Source organism: Anthonomus grandis, chromosome 20 (assembly GCF_022605725.1).
Source record: "Anthonomus grandis grandis chromosome 20, icAntGran1.3, whole genome shotgun sequence".
NCBI classification, from domain to species: domain Eukaryota; kingdom Metazoa; phylum Arthropoda; class Insecta; order Coleoptera; family Curculionidae; genus Anthonomus; species Anthonomus grandis.
In genome coordinates this window covers 3,805,899-3,826,504 of record NC_065565.1, presented here as the reverse complement: position 1 = coordinate 3,826,504, position 20,606 = coordinate 3,805,899, and the positions used below count along the sequence as shown (strand labels likewise).

The 20,606-nt window shown below is 31.4% G+C and overlaps 2 protein-coding genes across 6 annotated transcripts in view; one reads left to right on the top strand and one right to left on the bottom strand.

Annotated features, from left to right (window-relative positions):
- The window catches only part of LOC126747986 (E3 ubiquitin-protein ligase siah-1-like), a 149,676-nt gene that overhangs the window by 86,983 nt on the left and 42,087 nt on the right, over positions 1 to 20,606 (bottom strand). For 3 of the 5 annotated variants that reach the window (XR_007664571.1, XM_050456974.1, XM_050456973.1), the window contains 3 exons: positions 18,245 to 18,361; positions 10,086 to 10,975; positions 4,054 to 4,430 (listed from right to left, as the gene is read on the bottom strand). Coding sequence is in view for 2 of the 5 variants with exons in the window: in XM_050456974.1 (XP_050312931.1) it covers positions 4,054 to 4,430; positions 10,086 to 10,975; positions 18,245 to 18,255 (1,278 nt within the window). In the remaining 3 variants the exon portion in view is untranslated. The remainder of the gene's footprint in view (positions 1 to 4,053; positions 4,431 to 10,085; positions 10,976 to 18,244; positions 18,362 to 20,606) is intronic. The other 2 variants (XR_007664573.1, XR_007664572.1) reach the window with 1 other exon arrangement.
- LOC126747987 (uncharacterized) overlaps positions 1 to 20,606 on the top strand; it is a 56,266-nt gene that overhangs the window by 7,951 nt on the left and 27,709 nt on the right. The window lies entirely within an intron of this gene.

The window sequence follows — 20,606 nt, the reverse complement described above, 5'->3', positions numbered from 1 at the left end:
GGGATTATTTTTGTTGTATTCAAAAACAGCTGCTCTATGAATTTCTGTTTTTTTTTCTGATACGTCATGACAGCGGCACGATGAATTTCTGGTTTACTTTTTGCGTATTTCATAGAGGCATTTCTAAGCTGTTTTTTTCTGATTTCAGGTAAGACTCTCGTACGGCGGCGTCGGCCCGTTGTTTTTCCAATAGAGAGATTGTTATAAATTTGGGCGTTCGTTGTAATTTCATTTTGGATAAGTTTGTACACGTCAAAATGCCCATTTGAAAAATCGTTGATAGGGTTTTTTATAAGTCCAAATATGTGTAATAACCCTCCGTCGTGATAAATTTCCAACAAAAAAGGATAAATTTGGCCAGCGGCTGTTAATTCACAATAACCACCATAAGTGTGATTTTGAGACATTTCGGCATGGTAAGCAGCTGCGCTATTAAAATTATTACCGGTTCTGTCGTGCGATAAAATGGAAAAATCGTCCTAACACTCCATAACTTGTGCCACTACTTCCCCGCGTACTTGTTCAGCCATATCATGGGTTCCGTATAATATATAGGAAATTGGTCGAAAAAGGCAAGCGCCGTCTCCAATAATCGGTACAACAATGTGCGGTATAAAAACACCGTTAATATTTAAATTTGCTACAGTCATATTAACAAAAATTATAAACAAAAACGCTACACTATAGGTGCGAAAGCATGCGTAAAATCGTTAAAGTTGTTGAACGGTACAAATAACACGACAAATAATAACTATAACATAACCACAGAATATAACTTATCTTATCCAGTTGATTCAGACAGCTGTTCTTAAGTTCGAATCCAGGCCTCCAATAATAGTAAATGCAACCCACAATACACAAAAATAAAATCCGAAGCCACGGCTCAATGATTATACATGCAACCCACAATACACAAAACTAAAATCCAAAGCCTCGCCTCATTGATAGTACATGCAACCCACAATTGCCACACCGTTTTTCTTGAGGTCAAAGGCCGTGATTAATATAATATAATTATTATAAAACCAAGACACAAATAATCTTAAAAATGATTCGTTAGATGCAGAGCGAGCGGTAAGACTGAGTCGAGTCACCTCTCGGGTATCAGTCTCGCATGGACCCGCCTTGTTGTTATGTCTACCAAAATATAAATAATACAGCGGCACATTTTCAATCGGATTTATTAATCAGTTTTATGCCGCTATGCGATATTTATCATATCGCTAACACCCCTTATCGGTGGCATTTCGAAAAATCTGTTCTTATCCGGTGCCTACATTATAAAAGGAACCCTTTGGCAAAATTTCACGTTTCTAGCTATTGTAGTTTGGGCTCTGCGATGATGAGTCAGTCAGTCAGGATAAACTCTTTTATATATATAGATTACTGGCTACAGCATTTTAAGAGCAAATTTTCTATCGTAAATATTTTAATTTATATAATACTATATAATACATATATATAATTATAACAAATTTAAATAAACAAACTGTGTTATTAGATTGAATATTAACGACGAAACCAGCTGTTCATCATGCATTCTTGCGCATTATTTTGGATAACAATAAATTTTCGAAAAAAAATTTCTTACTGGTAAATTGTGTGGGGTGGGTGGAGGGTTAAGGGTAGAGTTAATAAAAAAAGATTTTTTTTTGTAGAAAATAATTGCCTAAGAAGAAAAATCTTTTTAGAAAAATTATGAGGGATAAAAATCAATAGTTTTTGTATCTATTTTTCTCACATACCCATAAAGCTCTCGAGTAAAACATGAAAAAACCTTGTTTAAATGTGAAACAATCCGTATAAGGTCAAGGTATATTTAACTGTAGAATATACGTATATGATAGACGATTTTGTTTACAAAAGGTCGGCATTTAAAAAAATTACAATTTTAAACTCGATTACAACACCTCAAATTTTAATGAAATTCTTCTAAAAAATCACTTTTTCCTTCATATTAGCCAATCTAATAACTCTATTTTTATACTAAATATTTATATATACAATTATATATTAAATTTAAATAAACAGTATTATTAAATTCAATATTGAATATACAGGGTGTTCCTTAAAGACGTGCTAATATTTAAGAGGGTGATTCCTGGACCCATTTTAAGAAAAAAGGTTCCTATGAACATATGTTCTATATAAGAAAAATTGTTTTCATTTTTTTAAGCGAAAACCATGCCTCGGCCGACAACAAAACCAAGAAATCAAATTTGCTAAAAAGTCTTTTTAAAAATAATTTTTAATTTAAGAAAAAGCGGTGGCGTAGTATTTTTTTTCACTAAAAATATTCAATAGAAGACCCGTAGGGACGCCACTGGCAGAGAAAATTTTTTTGCACAGCAAAAAATGCGTCTTGATGCAATGAATACATGTACCAAATTTCATAAAAATTTCTACATTACTGTTTAAGTTATTATTAAAAAACTGATTTTTTTTTAAACTTTGACACCCTGTATCTCAAAAGTTAAGACATTTAGGACATATGTTCATAGGAACTTTTTTTCTTAAAATGCTTTCTGAAAAAAAATGTTTTTTATGGCAAGTTGTGTGGGGTGGGTGGGGGGTTAAGCCTATTCACAAAGGATATGAATAAAACGTCTCCTTTCGGTGTTATAGCCGTTTATATTTTTTAACATCTAACAATTTTATAATTTTTTATCAAAAAAACATTCTTTTGTAGAGGCTCGCAATCATAGCAAATCAGTTTAGACGTTTATTATATATTATTAAAAAAAAAGTTATCCAAATCCTTTGGCAGTTATTGAGCTACTAAATTAAATGTGCCATTCTTTCAAGCATTTTGTTGACGTGGCACAGGCATTTTATACAGTTTTCCTATTTGCAACGTGTTTTTCACAACCAGATTAACAGAATATCAAAATCAAGACCATCTAAATAAATAAGGTTTCAATTAAACAGGTAACACTGATCTTACGGGAAAACACATTTAATTCAACCGAGCTTAAACCGGACTTGAAAAACCACTATAAAGGTCCTAATGTTTTAAAAGAATTTGCAAGGAAACAATTGATATTATTTAAATTATTGTTTAAGCAATATATACTCACTATAGCATGGAGATGAATCAACAAGAGGAAAGGCATTTCATCAACATTTGAAGTTTTAATTAATTTTCAAAAAAAAACCGTAGTTTGTAGAGGTTTGCAATCACCATAAATCGATTTAGTTATTCATTGTTAATATCTGGAGAAAAAATTATGAAAATTCCTTGGGAATTACAGGAGATACGGACGTTATATCAATTAAATGACTAAATAGGTAGCTGGCAAACGACATATGCTGCGTTCTCGATTTCGGTTTATTATATATATTCGCTAAATTTACACACATACAAGAACATCTAGAAAAAAAACACACGGTGGCAACATTGGATGCTTGCATTGTAAACATATAAGAACTTAATTAGAGTACATTTTTTAGCTATTACAAATTACAACACATGACAAAATATATACAGGGAATTAAGAAAAAATTGAGGCTCTCATAGAAATTCAGAAACAATCTTTTTGAGACCTCTGTTTAGTTTTCTTAAATAAAATTAGATTTTTTTTTAAAGATTTGCTAATAAGGTTTTGGGAGTCCTATTTTAGACTGTAATAATAGTAATACGTTCATTTCCTAAAACTTCTATTAAAATACTTCGTTCTAACCGCTCATTTTTTATTTATCCTTTTCCAAAAAAATATTCACAATTGTTTTCACCATTAAATTATTTCCGAAATATCCAGAAATACATTAGAACATTCCAAAAATGTTAAACTCATATTAAATTTGCAACTCTCTATCAGAATGAATAATTCCAAAAAAAAATTGTATCAATTTAAAATCTTAATTCTCGCATTAAAATACTTTGGCGCCCAACAGTGTGGATGATTTTTTTTTTAAATTTCAAACTCATCATTATATTTGCAACCCTCTATTAAAAAATATTCAGTATATTAAGAAAAAATTATATATTCTATGAAAAAGACATCATGCAATGTTCCAAGGAGGTAGTCTTAAGTACCAGTAGAGATCACTTACCACAAATAGCCGATTCGCATAAGCAATGATATGGGAACCTTCGAGGGGTTGATCTCCACCCCCACCACCACCAAAGGGCACAACAATTTTGTCGCTTTTTAAGATGTACGAATCATGAGTGGCTCGTACATGCTTCATAATTTCCGTTCTAGTTGCGACCTTGTCGCAGTCCACCCACTCTGCTAAGGGACAATTGTAGGATCCGTACTCGCAGCATCGTTCGTGTTCCCTAATATTTTCGGATTTTCGAACTACAGTACAACCGTGATCTCGGTATTTGCACGAGTAGTTAATTTTGGCGGTTAATTTTTCCAAAGCGAAGTTTCGGGTGTCCCGAATTTGTCCGGTGCATTTCGGGCAAACGTTGATGGGACGGTCTGAAGGTCAAGAGAGACGCATTTTTTGAAAATTAAATTTATACATGTACAGGGTTTGCTAGAAGTAGGTGAAATACTTTAATGGCTGACCTAATTTCGAACAATCTAAGTCAAATTTGAAAAAAGTAGTTCATGTTTCTCAAAGAGACCTCTTAATAATGAAAATTCAGAGATGATTGGAGGGACACAAAGTCAATAGTATCAGATTTGATCAACTTTTTTTTTTGTTAGTTTCCTTATTAATGAACTTTAGGTTGACGGGTTTGTCCCACTCTTGGCTTCTTTTGTCAGGTAATATAAAATTAGTAAATTACTTTGGAATTTCAATTATGTTTATTTATATTTGTATGATTCTGCTTGTTTTATGTACTTTTATTTTATTTAGTTTTTAAACCGGATATAATGTGAACGTCAGCAATATCTTTTTTATATATTTATTTTTTATTTTAACTTAAATATGTGTGGTGCTACGAAACATGTGTAGGTCGCAAAATTCTTGTGCAGGTGAATATGAGTCCAAAAGACCTTTCATTTGTCACACAGGTGCCATATAAAATATTGGGGTTAGGGTGCCATTGGGCCCAAGGGGTGACTAATAATTTGCCAATAAGGTTATGAGACTCCCATTTTGATAAAAAATAACTTGTAAAATAATGAGAAGTTGCTCTCATTGACAAGTTGTTAGTGATTTTTTTTTTACTGCACCAAAGCTGCACTAGTGTACAAAAGGGAGGCATTTAAGAAAATTGACACGGAATTCAAACATCTATTTTAAACTCGATTACTACACCTTAAATATTTGATGTAATTCTTCTGAAAAATCACTGTTTTTCGTCCTTACTATCCAATTTAATAATGCTGTTTTTATACTAAATATTTATATATTTAATTTAAATAAACAGTGTTATTGAATTAAATATTGAATAAATATTTGCTGCAAAAACATTGTTTTTCATCAACACAACCCTTACCCCCCTACCCACCTCAAACATTTGCCCAGTAAAAAATTCTTTTGAAAAATCACCGTTTTTCGTCCATAATATCCAATCTAATAACACTGTTTTTGTGCTAAATATTTAATAACATACATATATATAATTATATAAAATCTAAATAACTAAACTATGTTATTAGGTTGGATATTAACGACAAAAGCAGCTGTAATTCATGTGTATTATTTTGGAAATAATGATTTTTGAAACCAATCTCTTACTGGTAAGCTGTGTGGGGTGGGTGGGGGGGGTAAGGTATTGTTAATGAAAAACGTTTTTTTTGCAGAAAATATTTGCCTAAGAGAAAAATGCTTTTTAAGAAAATTATAAGTGATAAAAAAAATTTATAATATTTATATTTTTCTTATATAACCTTTAGGTATATTTTTCGAGTAAAACGTAAAAAGAGCATTAAAATGAGTGAACGATGGATATGATGATAGATGAACCTATTTTATTTATTTTTATTTATTGTATCATTAAATATACTTTGGCGCCCAACAATGTGGATGATTTTTTGTAAATTTCAAACTCAACATTATGTTTGCAACCCTCTACCAAGATCAATGATTTCATCCTAAGGAGCACATTGATACCTAATATATCAATTATAGTATAAGGTGATTTTGTCCTTTTTAGATCATAATGGCATTTTGTTTGCAAATCAGTTTGGATTTCAAGCCGGTAAAGGGACTCATGATGCTGTTTTTAGCTTTTTAGAGAGCGTCTATGTGTCCTTGAATTTTGGAGAGCCATCGGCGGCAATGTTTTGTGATCTATCCAAAGCATTTGACTGTGTGGATCAAGGAATACTGTTATTTGAGAAACAGCTGCTCTTATTCACAAAATTCCCAAACTACCCTCTGATACTGGCCATTTGACTCGTCGTGTAAATGATGTTCCCCTACCTATTATATATAGATAAGTCTTCCCTTACCAATAACTCATTAATTTACATAAGTAAAAAAATGTACAATCATGTTCCTCTATGTGTTAGACATATATCGGATGTTAAGAAATTTAAAAGAGAATTAAAGACGCTTGTATTGGCTAAGGCATATTATAACCTGGATGACTTTTTTAATGATAGGTTTTTACCTTGGACATGTTGGTTTTTTCCTTTTTTCTTCTCTAGTTTTGTCAACAAGTTTACCTTTATTTAGTAATTGATTGTTTTATTTAGTTATCTTTAATTCAAGTATGTTCAAAAGGTTTCGTCTTCTTGTGTTTAATTTTGTTCATTGTTTTGTCAATTTTTGAAATTGTATTTTTGTTTTGTTTTTTTTAGCTTGTAGGATGCTTGTACACAAGATTATTCTTACGTAATATAGCACATTTTCTTTCTTTCTTTCTTAGGGAGTTTTTTAATGACTACTTGCAACAGCATTTTGACAAGGCATCGTAAAAATTTTAATTTATAATATAGTACTAATTTAATTAAAACCTTTTTCGCGTTGGTTATATTTTGGCGCCCAACATATGTTCTTTTTTTATGAGATTCTTCTGAAAAATCAAGATTTTTGAACTTTATTATCCAATCTAATAATGTTGTTTTTATACTAAATATTTATATATAAAATTATACATTAAATTTAAATAAACAGTGTTATTAAACTAAATATTGAATATATATTTTCCGCACTGTTTTTCATCAGCACAACCCTTATACCCTCCACCCACCCCAAACATTTGCCTAGTAAGAAATTCTTTTGAAAAATCACCGTTTTGCATCCATAATATCCAATCTAATAGCATTGTTTTTGTATTAATAATATATTTAATAATATACATATACCGGGTGGCACATCGAAAACGAAACAGAGCCAATTACGGACAGTCCATTAACTTTAAAAAAAAACGCTCGGATCCGTCGATTTTATTTTCGAGGGGGACACTTAATAATCACAAAATCACTTTCCCACCTACAACCCCCTAAGCGAGGGTGGCACTACCCCTAAAATCTTAAATGGGAAGGGGGTCGAGTGATATCTCATTGGAAAGGTCTTTTAATTCTCTTTACAAGGGTACTTGGCTTGACGCAATTTAAGTAAGTACTTTTTAAAATGTTCGCATTTAAACCTTAAAAGGTAATTTTCAATATTTTTACTTTATCATAGACTACTAAAGGTACGTACGGAAAAACAATGCCAGGCAGTGGGACAAAACCATCAAGTATTATGAAATTATGAGACAAAAAAATGAGATAGCTCTATCATATTACAGAATATTTTGACTTTAATTAAATAATTCTAGTCATTCAAAAAATTATCGCAAAAATATTTTTAAAAAGAATTTGCTTAAGTGTTATAAGCTTATAATAAATGTTCAAAATGGCTCCATACAATAAAAAAGATTTTGCTCAAAGCGTTGTCCCACGTTCTGCAATACTTCAGGCGTGATTTGAAGACACTCATTTACAATTCTGCCTTGTAAATCTTCTAACGAAGTGGGTTCAGTCTCATAAACTTTGCTTTTTAAGTGACCCAAAGAAAAAAGTCTAGAGGTGATAAATCCGGCGATCGTGGAGGCCATTCAATAGCACCTCTTCTTCCAATCCATGGTCCTGGAAACGTCCGATCCAAATATTCTCGCACGAATAACGTATAATGTGGTGGGGGAACCATCCTGCTGAAACATCAATCTATCCTCATCGTATCTGTCATTTTGAGTTTCAATTATAGTTGTCAATGCTGGATCAATTGGCCTGTTGTAATAGCTCTACGTACATTTCACTTGTCAGATTTCCAGATAAAAAAAATGGACCAACTTAATTATCACCAATGATACCAGCCCAGACATTTAACTTTTGTGGGTATTGGGTGTGTACCTCACGATACAGTCTACGATTATTGTCGGACCAATATCGGCAGTTATGACGATTGACCAAGCCATTCAGGAAAAAAGAGCTTTCATCAGAGAAACACGTATTAAACAAAAAATTTGGGTCATTAATAATTCGTTCACTCATAATTTCACTAAATTGTGATCGCCGATCGAAATCATCTTCATTCAGCCCTTGCACAAGATGTATTTTGTACGGATGAAACTTATGAGCTTTTAGAGTTCTTTGGATACTACGTCGACTAATACCTGTGACAGTTTCCAATTGACGGGTACTTAATGTAGGATCTAGATTAATATGCCCTAGTACAGCCACTTCCATACCTTCATTCCTTACGGGATTTTCAATATTGCGTTTGCGATTCGCCACTGATCCAGTTTCTCGAAATTTGGAAACAAATTGCAATACATACTTTCGCTGCACCTTGCTGTTTTCATGTCGCATATTAAATAATTCCGCCGTTCTATTAGCACATTGATTATTTCCAAAACATAATTCAATTATTTCAACTCTTCCTGCCGTTGTATGCACCATTTTTATTTTTAAAAATAGGTATTACCTAAAAAAAACAAAGTCCCGCACTATAAATCACCTTTTTAACAGCGTACTACATTTAGAATAAATTGAGAATAATTCAATTTTTAGTTTTGGTCAACAAGAAAATTTTACAAATATTTTTTGGCTGATCCGTTCTCTAGTTCATCCGCATTATTCTAATGATATTTATTACCTGTCGTATATAAATTAATATTAATACCAACGTGGTCTGTGATTGAGATAGTGAACTAAAGCAAATTCTTTTAAGTACTTACTTAAATTGCGTTAAACCAAGTACCTTTGTAAAGAGAATTAAAAGACCTTTCCAATGAGGTATCACTCGACCCCTCTTCCCATTTAAGATTTTAGGGGTAGTGCCACCCCCGCTTAGGGGGTTGTCGGTGGGAAAGTGATTTTGTGATTATTAAGTGTCCCCCTTGAAAATAAAATCGACGGGTCCGAGCGTTTTTTTAAAAAGTTAATGGACTGCCCGTAATTGGCTCTGTTTCGTTTTCGATGCGCCACCCGGTATTATATTAATAATATACATATATATAATCAAATATTAATAAACAAGCTATTTTATTAGGTTGGATATTAACGACAAAAGCAGCTGTAATTCATGCGTATTATTTTGGAAATAATACGGATTTTTGAAACCAATCTCTTACTGGTAAGGTGTGTGGGGTGGGTGGGGGGGCAAGGGTATTGTTAATGAAAAACGTTTTTTTTGCAAAAAATATTTGCCTAAGAGAAAAATGCTTTTTAAGAAAATTATAGGTGATAAAAAAAATTTATAATATTTATATTTTTCTTATATAAACTTCAGGTATATTTTTCGAGTCAAACGTAAAAAGAACATACACACAACCCAAAAAAGAAAATCATGTAAATTTAAAATCATTATTGTACATAGTATTACGTACACTTAGGCGCCCAACAATGTGGGTTTTTTTTTATAAACTTCTACAAAATGAATGATTTCACTTTGATGAGCACATTTTTTTTTTTAATGGTAAACACAAGCTCGAGAGGAAAGTCCTATGTCACTCTTGGAGTGGTGCTTGCGCGAAGATATTTTTTGTCACGTTCGAAATTAGGTCAGACATCCCTTAAAGGATTGCATCTACTTATATACTAGTGCAGGACACCGCAGAGGAACATGATGGACTCTTCTATTTACATGGATTTTTCTATTACATAACTATTGAATCTCCTCAATTGTAACTAAGTAACACCAGTGTAAATTTATTAAAAAACGTTAATAAAAATGACCATACATACCTTTGCAAGACTCACAAATGCTATGCCCATTGATGCACTGATAAATGGGAGGCAGCATGTATTCGTAGCATACAGGACACTCCAGTTCACGTAGCATATCTTCATCAATATCCAATTTGATTTTTTCGATTTTAACGCACTGTTTGATATTTTCGTCATTGTCATTGACCCTAGTGATTACAGCTGTTACCACAAAAGAAGACGTAGAGGCCTCAAGTTTCTTTTTTATAAAATCGTACGTAAATCTCGTGTCATTTTGCGAATCTTGATCAGTAGATCGTCGAGGAAACTCATAAACAAGTGTCGAATCCGTCGAAGCCACTTGTAACATGTATGAATGCCTTAAAGAGTCTTCGTTCACTAATAAATGCTCTACCGAACCTACAAAGGTCTTAGTTTTGGCATCTACGTCAGTTTTTATAATGAACATCTCCTCTTTATCGTACATCAGATAAATGCCTTGAAAGCTGTCTTGAAATTCGATAGTAAATTTACCATCAGCTAGTATAGCGTCCTCATGGTTGGAGTTCAAATGATCCGGTATATCTGGGTTGGGACCCGACCATTTGCAAGACGTGAAATTTGCGAATGGACATTGATAAGTCTCGTAAGTACAACAGATTTCGTGAACTTTCATTTTTAAAGGCGTTAAAGCGGTTTCGCAACCTCGCGATTCTAGAGCACATGGAAAAATTAGAAATTGGGCCAAACGTTCATAGGCCTCATCGCGTATGTACTCGCCCTCGGAAATTTTGCATCGTCCGCAAATAGGGTCTTTGCCGTTGGTTTTGATGTATACTGGGAAAACCGATAGTAGCTCCTCACATTTAGTGCAGAGCAGCTTTTCCAGGAGTTCTTTTGGAGCAGTAAGTCTTGCCATATTGAACCCACTAGAAAAAATAATTTCCAATTAAGGGAAAACCTGTAAAAAAGGTACTACTTAAGTCATAATACAGGGAGTTAAATTTCGGTTGACGAAAAACGTGCTTGCAAACTATTAAGGTTTGTTGGTATTGTTGGCTAAATTTTTTCCTCTAAGGCAATTATATACTGCAAAAAAAACATTTTTTAATAACATAACCCTTGCCCCATCCCCCAACCGCCCCATCCATTTATCCAGTAATAAATTCTCCTACAAAATCACTGTTTTTCAAATAAAAATTCATCAACATGATTGATTCCGCTCAACATATTCAATCGATTAACAATAGATCTCTTTACAATTACAAGAAGTTTCAAGTAAATTTCTCCTGATTTATAAAGTTTCTATAAATTTTTATTATTTTAATCCAACCTTAAAAATTCATAAGAGATTCAAATGAAGAACAATTTACTTGAAACTTCTTGTGATTATAAAGAATAACCTTTCGCAGCCTACTAGGAACCCCTGTATATTTTAATAAACACTTCAATTAATTTTTACCTAAACGCTAATGTTCCATTGGTTTGCAGGCAAAAAAATAAATAGGAGTATTTGATAAAATATCTAGGGGTTCGTAAACGAATATCTAATAAAAAAAATAGCGCAATTTAATGAAATATTTAGAAATTTTAATGGATTGTTGCTACTGATTCGACCACTGATCTACTAAGAAATCGACATTTTATACTGTGGAAATATTACATCACGTTGTCTTGATTTGGAGCAAAAATATAAATAGGAGTGCATAGTAAAATATCTAGGGGTTCGTAGTAAAGTTCAAATACATTTAAATTTTATTTACTAGAACATCCAATAAGTTTTACCAGCTGTTTGTTCTATAAACTGTATATTATCTGTATATACTTCCAAGTAGTAAGAGAAAATTCCTTTTCAAGAAAGTTTTGAACCAAACGCAGTTTTTCCAAATAACTTGGACGTTTTGCTATTTTATGCACTATTTTATAGTTAGATTAAAACTAATTTTTGCACTATTTTTGTAAAAACACTGTTTTTCATTAACACCATCCTTACGCCCCCACCCACCCCACACAGTTTTTTCAGTGACAAATTCTTCTGCAAAAACAGTCTGAAAATTATTTTAATCTTCAACTTTAAAAATTTCAACTTTAAAAATTCATAAAAAATTAAAATCAAGAGCAATTTACTTGAAACTTCTTGTAATTATAAAGAGAGCAATTGCTAATTGATGCGAGAAAATTGCAAGTTAATAGGTTTATTATTTTTTAAGTTATAAATTTTCTAGCAAAGACACTGATGCATGAAAATGCTTGATGTTGCAATATAAGTTCTGTTGGACTGTTTTTTGTAAAAAAATTGATATCTTAAAAAATAACTGTCCAATTAACTTATAGCTTTCTCTCATCGATTAGCAATAGATGTCTTTATAATTGAAAGAAATTTCGAGTAAATTGCTCTTGATTTGATTTTTTTATGAATTTTTAAAGTTGGATTAAAATAATTTTCGGACTGTTTTTGCAGAAGAATTTTTTACCGGAAAAACTATTAGAGGTGGGTGGGGGGTCAAGGGTGATTTTAATAAAAAAAAAGAATTTTTGCAAAAATAGTCCAAAAAGTATTTTAATCCAAGTATAAAAATTCATAAGAAATTCAAATTAGAGCAATTTACTTAGAACTTCTTGTGATTATAAAGATGTCTATTGCTAATCGATGCAAGAAGGTTTAATCAGTCAATAATTTTTTGCAAAAAATTCTGTTTTTTATTAACACCACCCTTAGCCCCCCACCCACCCCAAATAGTTTTTCCAGTAAAAAATTCTTCTGCAAAGACAGTCTGAAAATTATTTTATCCAACTTTAAAAATTCATAAAAAATTAAAATCAAGAGAAATTTACTTGAAACTTCTTTTAATTGTAAAGAGAGCAACTGCTAATTGATGCGAGAAAATTGCAAGTTAATTGGTCTATTATTTTTTAAGTTATAAATTTTTTAGCAAAGACACTGATGCATGAATATGCTTGATGTAGCAATAAAAGTTCTGTTGGACTGTTTTTCGTAAAAAAATTGATAACTTATAAAATAACTGTCCAATTAACTTATAACCTTCTCTCATCGATTAGCAATAAATGTCTTTATAACTAAAAGAAATTTTAAGTAAATTGCTCTTGATTTGATTTTTTTATGAATTTTTAAAGTTGGACTAAAATATTTTTCGGACTGTTTTTGCAGATGAATTTTTTACCGGAAAAACTATTTGGGGTGGGTGGGGGGCAAAGGGTGATTTTAATAAAAAAACAGCATTTTTGCAAAAATAGTCCAAAAAGTATTTTAATTCAAGTATAAAAATTCATAAGAAATTCAAATTAAGAGCAATTTACTTGAAACTTCTTGTAATTATAAAGAGAGCAATTGCTAATGGATGCAAGAAAATTGCAAGTTAGTTGGTCTAATATTTTTTAAGTTATACATTTTTTACCAAAAACAGTCCAAAAATTATTTAAATCCACTTCAAAGTCCAATATCTGAAAAATTAGTGGGCATATTCTTCTGAGACAAAAAGCATGGTATTCAGTAAGGTATGCCCTACGAATGTTCTTTAGGGATCAAACGCCTACCTAAGTGACAAAAAACAACTGAATATGTCAAAAAATGCTCTTATAATAATTCCACCAATATACCAAATTTCATTTGTTTATCTTAAAAAGTAAAATATTTACTAAGTGTTCCCTTTTTCCTGTGTCACCCGGTACATCGTTTATTTCGTCAAAAAAAAAACTAATACAAGTTATACAACGAGGTGACTTAATAATTACCATATTACATTTTAAAAAAATTATAAAAAATACTTTTATATAATATTTGTACAATTACCAATTACCACAAATTTATGTATATTATGCAAACAAAAACCAGACACACACAAACCAACATGAAAAATTTTGCAGAAATAAGTAGTTTATTATATTAAATTTACAATTAAATGATTTTTACAAGCCCCTTTAAAAAACTTTTTACTTTCTACTATTTTGATTCCTAATAAAGCACTAGAACAATAATTAAAGTGAGGCAGGACAAGTACCTTGTAATTAGTTTTTTTGTCCATAAGCTTCCGTAATGTGAACATCTAGATAAATAACAAACCTTTTATGAAATCTTCCTAATGACCTTAAGACCTTTAAAATTTAAGTCCCCAAACGTAGAAAACTATACGAATGGAACGCAGATTCTCCCATTTTTTCTATAAATACAAACTGTGTGCCACGAGAGCCATCTCAAGAAACCCAAAATCGGTTAGATTTTTTAAAACTGTTTTTCGATGAAGAACTCACATCGAAAATTGTTGAGGAAACCAATAAATACGGCCAACAAAAGAATAAGGAGCTAAATTTGACAAAAGAAGAGTTATATGTACTACTTGGAGGAATGCTTCTTTCAGGTAATGCAAAATATCCGAACAAGAGGATGTTTTGGAATCCAACAGAAGATATACCAAACATTTTAAAAAATAGCATGCGACTAAATAGATTTGAAGTGTTACTTCGCCATATCCATTTCAACGATAATGCTAATATTGATCGCAGTGACCGGCTTTACAAAACTTGCCATCTACTGAACTCACTGAATGAGAATTTCAAAAAACACGGAGGTTTGGATGAAAATCTTTCAATTGATGAAAGCATGATACCCTACTATGGCAAACACTATGCCAAACAGTACTACATCAAGGGCAAGCCGATAAGATTCGACTTCAATACTGGGCTCTATGCAGTGGTAATGGGTACATGATTTCTTTTGAGATTTACACTGGTAAATCAGATGCAGAAAAAGTTTTTGGTCTTGGTGGGGACGTGGTTATGTCCTTACTACATAAATCGGAAGTGCCTTCTAACCAGGGATTAAAAAAAAAAATTTATAACTATTTTACAAGCCTGAGTTTACTGAACCATCTCTCGGAAAATAAAATTTCTGCAACAGTAAGAGAGATTTGAACGGAAAAGTGTCCATTTCCTGAAAGTGCTTCATGGAAATCAAAACCAAGGGGAAGCCACAGTTTTGTTTCTTGTGATAACGTTACTTTTGTACAATGGAAGGACAACAAGGTTGTGACATTGGGTACCAACTTCGAAAATAATGACATTGTTACCACATCTAGATGGTGTAAGGAAACTAAAACTAAAACACAAATTCCACAACCAGAAATTATAGCTGGATACAATAAACGCATGGGAGGAGTTGATAAAATGGATGGGCTGACTGCTTTGTATAGGACAAGAATGAATAGTTTCATATTTATTAGATGCAAGCATCTCAAATGGCTAGGTACTTGTGAAAAAGCTAAGACCAAATGATGCAAATTGTGCCTCCCTACTAGAATTTCGGAGGTATATCGCCCTAAGTTTTTTACAGTCCTATGGTAAAAAACCAAGTAGAGAAAAAACTACGCTTCCAGTTCGTAAAGCCTCTAGATTTGATAATATAGGACATTTAATTCGGTACAATGAATCTGATCGAAGGTGCCAAGTATGCAAGAAGAAAAGTAACTTTATATGTGTAAAATGTGACTGTGGACTTCATCCAAAAAATTGTTTCGAAAATTACCATATAAACTAAATAATATTAATTTTATGTATTTTATGCATGGAGTCCCTTTTGAGGGACGGATCATAATACACTAATAAAAACTAATATTTATTTTTTTAATTTTTTTTTTTTAATATCTTATTTAAGTCATTTAACTAACTCATAAAGAAAAAATACATAAAAAACCATTTTTATAAGTTCATGCACTAATGGGTTAAACTGAAAAAATCAATATATCTTCTTCCACTTTGGAATATTTTTGGCTCTCTTGAATATACATTGTTTACATTACATACATTTGCAAACTTTCAATTATGTATTGCTCACTAATTCTTGGACTTTCTAATACTCTTCATTCTGATCGTTTGTTAACACTAGATCAATAATTGAATCTCCACCTGACCAGGTGGTGTCATTTCACATTAAATTAGTTTTAAAATGTTCTGATCTCCGAGTACTAAAATCTACATTAAACTCACTAATTATCATGACAAAAGATTGATTATCAAGAATGCTTTCATCACACCACCCCAAGAAAAAAGTTTCGAACTTAACCCTCAAACTCAAACCGTTGAACCTATAAAATATTTCCTATTATTATAAACTATTTCAATTGCAACTAACCAATGTTTTTTTTTCTGTCATTTTTAGATTATTTCTAACATAAATTATTGCTCCATCAGTCTCTCTACTGTCCCTATCCACTATTATGGATGTCACATATTATCTGTTAAGCATGTCTCAGACATTGCGACTACTAATGGTCAAGTCACAAACTTCATCAAAATGGGCCGTTAAACAAGATGATTATGATATTAAAATATCGCCTACACCCACTTCTAAAAAATTGCATCATTTCCAAGATTTACAGTAATTATTGATTGATTGTGACAGTTTGCCTCTTCGATCTGTTTTCTAATTCATTCAACATCTATAAGCGAAGATATAGGTGGTACATATATAAGGTTTGTCCTACTCTCTTGAATCTCCACCTTATGTAGTCAATTACCAAATTGTGTATATTTATTTCAAAAAAACTGAAATCAGTAAAAAAAAATAGATTGTAGTTGTAGGGGTGTTTTTATAGATGAAAAGATCTTGAAATTATATGCTTTATATTACTATGTTTACAAATAGGGAAACTTGGTGCCACAAATGGCTTATAGATATGACAAAAAAACCTTGTTTTTTTATCCTGCACATTGACTGACACTCACTGAGAAAGTACCATAATTATTACAACAATTTCATTCTTCAGTTATATAGTTTTTAACACTATTTCTTTTGTGCAAGTATGTAAATAATAAGTGGTTTATTCACCCTATCTCATGTATGAACACAATGTTGAAATAAAGCTGATTATTATGTTATGCTGATTATACATTTTACTTATAACTTCTTATTAGAAAAAAAGATCTTAAAGAATATTTTCTAACGGCTCTTTTTCTGATAATATTCATAGGGATTAAATTATATAATTTAGGACCCAAGTAAGTCATTCAATCAAAATTTTAGTCACATCTAGTTCGTGCATTGTTCAAATTATTAGCAATGTCTGCTTGTGTTGTATAATTATGCAACATTTGCTTATTCTTATGTACAAAATTTTAATATTATTAATTTCCAGAGAATAAAGTTGTTCTAAAACATACAAACATGGTTCTGTACTACCTAAATTATTAGTGAACCATATATGCTCCTCTCGGAACAATTATCCTATACTGTAGGTACAGGCTCAGCAGATGCTTTATATATATTTTTTTATTGTGTTAATACTTAAGTTTTATTGTATTGTAAATAAGTAAAAATAAATAACATATCATTAAAGTTAGTTTTTGGGTCAAAATGTTTCGCAAATTGGCAATGTGCAATGATTTGCTAGATAATTTGGTTCATAATTTGCACAATGACTAGGTCTAAGCATAGTGGAGAAATATGTAGTAATTATAATTAATAATTTAAATTTGTTTTATTTGTAAGGGACATTATAACCTAGTTTGAATTAATAGATATAGATATAGACATATATAGTTAATGCCTGTTGTCTAGCCATCTCGATTAATTGCTTGTTTAGTTTTCTCATGATATTTATATACAAAACTTTAATTAATTGAGCACCCTAATTTAATGATTTTGATATGCCATTTATAAGATATATCCATGATGTTCAAGATTCTTGTATAAGACTAAACACTTTAAATCAAGTAAAAGTTGTATCTAATACCTCTTTAATGTTAAAATAACAAGCAATCCTTAACATTAATTATCTTATAATATATACTCATAAGCTGTAAGACCTTAGCGAATAGCAGCCTGACATTTAAATGAGGTTAGTTTCAAAGCCTTTAGTAAAGGTCTGCGGCATAAAAAAATGATCTTTTAGAGCAACACGCCTGAGATATCAATAAAGTATTTCTAGGAGGTAAAGTTATGAAAAACATACCAATTATTTCACTTAATCCATCATGTTACTTACCGCAGTGGGTTAAGTATGAACCATGAGGGGCTGGTACAGGGAAATTAAATTGCTACAGCTTGATAACAATTAAACACAATAAGTAGAGTTTGTTTTTTGTAGCTTTTCCTATATATTACCTGGATATTTTCAGGGTTAGGAGTTAGGGGAAATACAGAAACATAACCTTTTCAGTTTTCCACTAAGTTAAATGAAACTTACCTGGTCCGCATTCGACGATTGGCTTTCGTGGAGGCTGTGTCTTGGTTTTTCCTACTAATCTTTAGTGTAGTGTTGGCGTCTCAAAAAGGTGAGTTGAGCTTACTTCGAAGTGCAAATCTTTTGTTAAACGAATTTTTGCTTCAGCTCTCATTTTTTACAATTATCATTTTTATATATAGTTTAGTGCATGCTTGTATTAATAGTTTCTCTGCTTTAAAACAATGAATGAAAATGGGGGGGGCGGCCCCCCCCAAAATACGCTGCTCATACCTACAGATAATCAGACTAGCAATGTAAATAATTTCAGCATTTCTGACAAAAAACCGGTCTTTTATTCAAAACAGGATCTTGGACCATTTATAGTTTATTTAGAATCTACTGAAAAACTAGGTTTCAATGTTGGCAGATACAATAATATTAAGATTGCTAGGGACATATTTAACTTAAATCTTACTGATTTAAAAAGTATTAAAAACAAAGGTCTGAATAGGATTTCAGTTGAATTTATAAATTTTCAAGCAGCCAACAACTTTATGAAAAATAAAACTCTATTAGACAAAGGCTATAAAATATTCATACCTTTTAACTTTGTATCATGTAAAGGGTTAGTAAGGCAAATTGACCTCGAAATAGGTGAGGATGAACTACTAAAATGTTGTAAAACCAATAGTCATGTTGAAATATTAGACGCCAAGAGGCTCAATCGTAAAATTATTAAAAATGGCGAAACAAATTATGAACCCACAGGAACTGTACTTTTTACATTTAAGGGTGTGTATTTACCTAAATCAATAACCTTTTATCGACTAGAAAGACCAATTTCCATTTATATTTCACCAGTTACACAATGTTTTCGATGTCTGCGTTTTGGACATACCCGCAATAATTGCAAGGGTAAAGAAAGATGCTTTAATTGTGCGAAAGAAACAAATGAAAATAGTGAAGAAGAACATTCTACCTGCAATACACAATGTTTATATTGTAAAGACAATCATAAATCAACAGATAAAAAATGCCCGGAGTATATGCGACAAAAAAATATTAAAGAACTAATGGCATATGAGAATATAACTTTCTATGACGCAAGTGAAAGTATTAAAAAAACATACATTCCGAGAGATGAATTTATCTATCGTCCAAATGACTTTCCCAATATAAAAAATAATAATAAAAATAAAGGTAATTCCCAAGATAATTTGATAACCCCCTCACAAAGACGAACTGAACATTACAAATCGGACCCAATTAAACGTTCTTTCCAACAAGTATTAACTGAAAATTCTAAAAAAAAGAGAATAATGCATAAAGGATATGACAAAAAAGCTCATGAAGAAAATCTGATTTTTCCCAACTCAAGACCCCAAAAAGAGGATAAATCACAAAAACAAAATATGACAGTTTATACACAAGCCATGACAAACTCACCAATGCCTAGCACTAGTGCACTTCACAATCAAAGTAAATTTGAATCGCATACTTCTACATACCCTGAAAATATTGAAAACATCATACATACTATTTTAAATATGTCAGAAAAAAATAAAAAAACTATTAAAGACATTCTTTTTAATCCAAATTATGAAAATCACATGGACTTAGGCTCCGACTCACACTCAGATTCGAATTATTAAATAATGATAATAAAAAACTCCAACAAACACCTCATCAACTCTACTCTAAAAATCATTCAATGGAACTTGAGAAGTATTAAGTCCAATAGGGAAAATTTACTGAATTTAATTTTTAAAGAGAATCCTGACATTCTGCTCTTAAATGAAACCTGGCTAAAATCAGAACATCATTTCAATTTAAAATCATATAACATAATAAGACAGGATAGACATGATGGCTATGGAGGTGTAGCAACTTGCATTAAGAAAAATATAATTTTTAAAACTATTGAAACCTATTCATCAGATTATATTCAATATATAATAGTGGAAATAAGTAATGTCCAGTTGACTAATATATATTGTAACTCACATATCAACTTAAATTCAGACATTTTGAAAAAACTCATAAATAATAATCCAAAAAATACCATCATCATGGGAGATCTAAATTCTCATCACCCCTTATGGGATAACTGTACTCCCAATAAAGGTGGAAACATAATAAATGATTTTGTATTTGAGAATGAACTAGTGATCATGAATGATGGTTCTAGGACTCGTTTTCAATTAGCAGAAGATTTATCAAGTGCTGTTGATTTAACAATGATCAGTGCAAATTTAGCGTTACAGGCCAATTGGTATACCACCATGGATTGTGGTAATAGTGATCATTTCCCTACCTGCCTTATAGTCAATAATGACAATAACAATTTTACTCACAATTATATTGTAAATTCATTTAATGCCAG